The sequence below is a fragment of the Rattus rattus genome, chromosome 3 (assembly GCF_011064425.1).
Source record: "Rattus rattus isolate New Zealand chromosome 3, Rrattus_CSIRO_v1, whole genome shotgun sequence".
Classification (NCBI taxonomy): Eukaryota; Metazoa; Chordata; class Mammalia; order Rodentia; family Muridae; genus Rattus; species Rattus rattus.
In genome coordinates this window covers 210,836,972-210,843,728 of record NC_046156.1, presented here as the reverse complement: position 1 = coordinate 210,843,728, position 6,757 = coordinate 210,836,972, and the positions used below count along the sequence as shown (strand labels likewise).

At 31.9% G+C, this 6,757-nt stretch overlaps 1 protein-coding gene across 1 annotated transcript in view; it reads right to left on the bottom strand.

The window, feature by feature from the left end:
- Positions 1 to 2,296: 2,296 nt before the first annotated feature.
- Positions 2,297 to 6,757, bottom strand: part of Rasa1 (RAS p21 protein activator 1) — a 68,259-nt gene continuing 63,798 nt past the window's right edge. Inside the window, 4 exon segments of the mRNA XM_032899073.1 lie at positions 2,297 to 2,869; positions 3,755 to 3,889; positions 5,201 to 5,278; positions 6,337 to 6,425. Of these exon segments, the coding sequence (XP_032754964.1) occupies positions 2,786 to 2,869; positions 3,755 to 3,889; positions 5,201 to 5,278; positions 6,337 to 6,425 (386 nt within the window). The 3' untranslated portion in view covers positions 2,297 to 2,785.

The window sequence follows — 6,757 nt, the reverse complement described above, 5'->3', positions numbered from 1 at the left end:
TTATTCCAAACAGTTACTGGCATATGCGTTTAAATAAAATAGAATTTTTGAATATAGTTTAAAATCTTAAAATTACTACCTATAATTCATAACAAATAGTATAGTCAATTTTATCATTAAATTATCATCTCTCAATAAATCCATATAAAATAGGCATTATATTGACTAGGAATTTCTAGATAAATTAGATTCTAAAATTAAAAATGAAATAAAATTAAAAATTTAGTTAATTATATACCTCAATGTGCTATTTTCCCAAATAGCGATTGGAGAAGACAATAATGCCTGCTCCTGATAAGATCATTCACAGCGTGCCTGACATACCAATATGTACTTGCTGAATACTAATAGTAGGAATTACAGTTAAGACCAAGTTGCAGATAGATATGTGTATATGAGACCAGTGTTTTTTTATTTTATTTTTACTTTTCTGGAAAATGTTCTTGAAGAAATTCTGAGAAACTCACCTATTTTGAATCTAAATCTACCCTTTACATATTCCAAGATACATTTCCCAGGAGGGTAGGTAGCATTTTAATTATGTTTTTTAAATGGTGATGTTTAATCTAAATATGTTCATCTCTAATTATTTTTATGGCTTGAGTTTCTTGTCTGTTTTCTTTTGGAATAAAATTTATAAAGTAAGGCTTTATAAAAGTAGAGTAAAATCGAACACTTATGTGCCTAAGTGTATTTCGACAACATGCTAGACAATAGACACAACTGGAGATGCTTGCAATGTCTGTGTCTTTCTTTCAGATCACTGAAAAGATTGACATCAGAGCAAGGGCCGCATGTTTCTCTGAAAATTTCCTACCCAGTCCCATTAAAAATAAGTTTGTGAGATTTTATTTCTCTTATCACTGACCACCTAGTTACTACAGGGCCTACAAAGGTAAGTAACAAGTTTCCCACTCCAATTTAAGAGACTAATAATAAGCATGTCACTAAAATACAAAACTGAGGGCAAGTCAGATTTCTTTTAAAGTAAATGGTAGAAAACGGGAGGAGCATGTCAGGCCAAAAAAAAGGTAGATAGGCTCACATACAATCAGCAAGGACAAACTAAAATGCCTTAAACTGGATCTTTCCCTGTTTTCCAAAGTCTGTATTTCCATTAACTTATCTGTAGCCCTTTTACTTTATAAATTAAGAACAGAGATGAATCATAGTGCAGCCAACGATCAATAATGGGAATTGCACTGAGGACAAAGCCAGGGAGCCGGTTTTGTTTTGTTTTTTGTTTTGATTTTGTTACCACAGCTAACTAGATTGAAGTTGTGAGGACAGTCAATTTACTTTTATGGCAGTATTCATCCTTATATGTAGGCTAGGGAGATCCCAATATTCTATAGTTTGATTCTCAGCAAAGGGCAATAGACCTTGATTACTTAACATCTTTCCCTATACACATGCAATCAAATGTTTTATGGATCTAGGCCTTCATAAAAACATTTTTATGGTAGAAACTTTATTAATACCTTCCTTTATACCTCCCTTGGTGGTTCTTTTTTTAAAAAATCTATTTTGATTACCAAGAATACTCTGCTACATATTTAAGTTTGTTCATCAAAATATAGGAGGGAAGACATGTTCCTTAATAAGTTGTACACTGTACTCCTTTGGAATCCTTTGTGAAAGAAACAATAAAATTCCCTCTGGTTTTGCTCTGATATTAAAGCTTGAACTATCCCTAAATAGGAAGAAGATAATTAAGTTCAATAGTAAGCTAATCAATTATGCAAGCTATCCCTTAGTTTATTTTAACTTAACCCTTGTGAATACTTCACACAAAAATACATACACAGGAGCAGATGAACTATACAAACTAAATTTCCAGCAGGAAAAACAAGTACAAATTGAAAGATATGTAAGTTGTTAAGTGGCTGATGAGGTTGTCTGCATAATCAGAGATAACAAAAACCAGCTTAGAATTGACAAAAGTATTCTAGCAGTTTGTTTAAACATAAAAGACACATCAGCAATCTATACAATGGTCAAGTGGGTAACATGCAATAACTGGTACAATGACCAATAATATTTATTGAATTTAAACTATTTACTGTTGTAAACATTTTAACAAAAGCATGGGATCTAAGTACAGTCTTTGACAATTCCAACAAAATAAGTGGTGTGTTTAAAAAATAAAGCTGATGAGCAATAGAGTCATCCATTTCATATATTGTCTTTCAACAATTCCGGAAAGAAGAGCACGGTATTTTTAAAAAGTATATAGCAAGATTGTTCCTATTATAATGTCAAACTCTGGAAACTGTAAATACAAATAAATTCAGTGAACAGTCAAATGGTCACGTTTATAAAGAAGAAATTGCAGTAAGAACTGTCTGCGATCCAGTTAAATTCTGTTGTCAATAGGATGAGTTTTCTTGTCAGTTGATTTCATAGTTCCTTTTCCGAGACAGCAAAACTTTGGCAATTGGATATACTGAAAATATATTTTCAAAGTTTAAGACACAGTCAGTCAGCGTTTTTGCTGTTGTTAAGGGTGACCTGTACACCAAGGCTCAGAGTTTGGTAAAGATTCCATGTGGAAAAAGTGCACAATATTCTGCACAGATAGCTTACAAAGGTGCTGGCAGTTACTCTCCAGCAGTCTTGGGTTTTTGCTTGCATAGCTCACACATCACTGGAATGTGGAAAGGTGTGCTATTTTTTTTTCTTTCTCTCTTTATTATTTTGTTTTTCTTTTTGGCAAGAGCAAAGGAGACATGGTGATGTGAATTACCACGTTGGGCATGCCGAATCCATGCAGAACACCGGGCTGCTACCTGACATCATTGGTTTTTGTATACTGGTTTTGCTTTTGTTGAAGCAGTTCTGTTATTGCCAGAAGCTTTTTCAGTACATGCTAGACAGAGGAAAAACAGTGGGGGGAAAAAATCATAAGCAAATAAGAGTCTAAAATTTCAATTATAGGATTTGAGTAGTTTTGATAAAAGCTACATCAAAGCAATGAAGGATACTTAAGTTACTGAGATTCCACTCAAAACTTGAGTTTTGATTACTTAAACTGAGTATTTTTAGTTGTAACTAAGATAGAGAAGTTCTTACTACACTAAATTTTGGCATTATAAACCTTGGAAAATCTAAGTTAAACAATGGCAATGCTTTTCCAATTGTACTCTAATTAGTTAGGACTGCTTTCTCAGTTTAAAAGAAAAAGTGAGGATTCTAGACTTTCAGGCTAATGAGAATTCATAATCACCATTGTAATTCATTTGTAAAATCTATACCAGGTAAGAAGGCAGTGCAGTGTGGTGGTAGCATTTACTATTTTCTGAAATCATAGGAGAAATTAATCAGACTTAGGATGTGTATATCTTGGTTTATATTTTTCTCTGTGATTCCCTTTTCTCCACATTTAACCTCCTTAGCTCAAGAAAGACTTATCACTAGGTCAATTAAAAACTCTTTCCAGTACTAGTTCCTCTTTGAATATATCCACTACAGCTTTGGTTAGACAGCAAAAATCTATTATGGACTATTCTTTAAAGTGTGAGTTATGATCCATACCAACTTGAATCGCTATAATAAAGTATCATCTGTAGTCATGTTTTTTTTTTTTCAAATTTCTCATATAGTTCTGTGTTTCACAAGTAATTTTGCTCATGTACTTGGTATGAGAGTAAGTGAAAGAATAACAATGCCTTCCTTACTACTAACAATAACTCACTTGCCATTGTTACATGTACCATTTATAAAGTATGAACATCACCATTTTGTAAAAACTTACCTGCTGTACACCACGCTCATTACTGAGTGTTCTCAGTTCATCTGAATGAGCTACACAAATCTCATGCAATGCTGCTAAGTCACGAGACAAGTCAGTTCTAGAATGTTCTGTAGTGTCCGGAAGTTCAGGTACATTCTTTAAGGGAACCATAAAACTACATTTAGAAATAAAAATCCTCGTAGTCTCCTCTAACTAGATATAAAACATTAATTTGCACAAAAATTCTCATTCAGGTAATTCTGCTAAAAATAGGTTATAAAACTTCTATTTAGGTTGTAGACCCTCTATTTACAGAGAAGCCTGGGTCTACACTCTTCCATAGAATGAGTGTGAATTGTTATTTCTTTGTAAATTTAGACATATGCAAAATAAATATCATTACAACTTAAAATTCCTAGACTGAATACCACTAAATGCTCTGTCTAAACCAACATCTAAAGAGGAACTAAATTATGAAAGTATAATAAAAATGTACTTTGTTTGCAATTTCTCTAGACTGCTCAAGATAATTTCTAAAATATGGGATTACTGGGCATTAACATGTTTAAGATTCATAAAGTAAGTTAGCCATCAAAATAAATTTCCTAAACTGTATTATTGCATTAAATGCCAATACTATCTTAGGTCTTGAAGTAAAATTTAACATAGAATAGAATAACAATCATAGATGTATATACTCCACTTTTTAATGATAATACTTGTCACACATTTCTAAAAATTGAACTTTTTAGTTTTTTTAAAGAAATAACTAAAATACATTCATTTAATTGAATTACTTATTTACTAAATAACAAGGAAAAGAGCTTGCCTTCACAGAGTTTGAGGGTTAGTAGAAAGGACAAAAAATGAAGGGAAAACTAAGAAGCTTTGCAGAAGTTCACATAAAAGTTTCTTATAAATACAACGCTTATGCTGCTAGGCTTCATTTGTTGGCCAAAGTGGGTTCTTGACATTTGGTTTAAAATGAATCACTACACTTTTGATGACATAAACTTGGCTCAACTCACACATACATGCTAATTTCAACTTTTTCTCCATGTACACATACTGCATTATGAATATATTTACTTTAAAATTCATTCAGTGTTAGAAATGTATATGATGTAGAAATTTTAACTTTACTATTTAGGGTCTGAGAAAATGTGAATATATTTTTCAATTTTTTTATCAGTTTAACTCATAATAGTTCAAGTGAGGTATAGTAATTATACTATTTCATCTAATTCTATAAATGGCTTCAAATCTATTTAACTTACAACTTAAAAGGTTAAATCTAACAGTAGCTAATGAGAATGAATGAAAGGACAGTTTGAAAGACATAAGCAAGAGTAAGTGAAAAACACTTTAGACAAAAGATTTTATTTTGAGGTCCTGGTTTTAAAATCTAAAGGTTATTTATTATATGGCTAGCCTCATTCTCAAAGAACTTGAAAATTATATACATACCCCAAGTTCATCTAAAAACATGATCATGCGATGTTTATTACTTTTGATGAATGGATTGACACCTTCCATATAAGGCTCCTAAAAAATTAAAAACTTACATCTCATATGCCTTAAAACAACTGTTTTACAACAAAAGCTATACATGCTATAAGAATTAGTATTTACTCATGTGAAATTTTCTAATAAAAACAGCTATGTGGAGGACTGGAGGGAGGTATTTAATAAAAAGATTCAAAATTAAATTATAAGTTAAAAACCATTAAACATAGCTTGGCAGACACAAATTATTTACATGTAGATCTAGAATTAATTACTGATAAATCATGAAGAATCTAACACATTATAGGGAATTAAAAATATAGTGAACCAAAAACTCCCTATGATTGTAAAATATGCATTGGGTTTCGGGAAAATTCTAAAGGTAAACCCATAAATGTAAACTACTTAAACTAAAATCCGAACCCACTGTAGTTTATAGTTTATAGTTAGTAAAGTATTAACAAGCTTCAAAAGGGATAATGTTCAACTGGAAATCCCAAAGATGTAGGCATGAAATTTCAAAGAACAATAATGAAACAAAGTAACACCCCTAGCAGCTGAGCAGCTATAAGGATCTGTGGGACTGCAGAAATGCCTCTGCATTTAGAGCACTTGCTACTGTGGCTGAGGAGGACCAGGGTTTAGTTCCCAGGACCCATATGATGGCTTATAACTGTTATGTTCCAGAGAATCTGGTGCCTTTGTAGGCACAATGCACATAAGCAGTGCATTTAACATACATTCAGGCAAAATAGTCATACACAAAAGTAAATAAATCTTTTTGGAAAAAAAAGAAAAATGAAACTGGTAAGAAAAAATAATAACCAATAGTGGAATATATAGCAAAAGCCTAAATAAAATGTGTATTTAATTATTAATCATATCCCAAAGTTACCTGTTAGGTCTGAACATCAGTCAAAGGACTGTATACTGACTAGTGAGGGGCATGTACATAATTGTCATATACTAAGTCACAAAAGCAGGTAACTGTATCATCCCAACATGTTTTGAAGATCTGGTGTATGTTCATTGTGAACTTAAATTTCCATTTAAATGTGATCTGATTTATAAATTTAAGTATCAAAATATGTTTTTACCTTAGCTCCAAATTCCACAAGATTTGCTAAATTCTGCACAGATTTAGCCACTAATGTCAGTGTTCTTGCAGCAATAGGAGATGGAGAATCTAGAAGAAAATTGGGTATAGCAAATGACACCAATTCTAGAGGTTACTTTCAGGTAAATGGTTAAACATTTAGCACTTTTAGTATTTCTTTAGTGTTAATTACTAACAATCCTTTATTCAGAATATATCCAGAATAGACCTATTCAAACTTGAATTAAAAGGGTAAAATTGAACACACTTATCAGTGCTTCTTGTTTTGTGAAAAGGAAACTACAAAGTTGAGTAATTCCCAACTGGCTGATAATATTTCAGAGTACTTCAAACAGCTGCTATATTACTAAGACTGTCCCTCTACAAACCTTAAAGGACAATGCACAAAGCTAATTTCAACC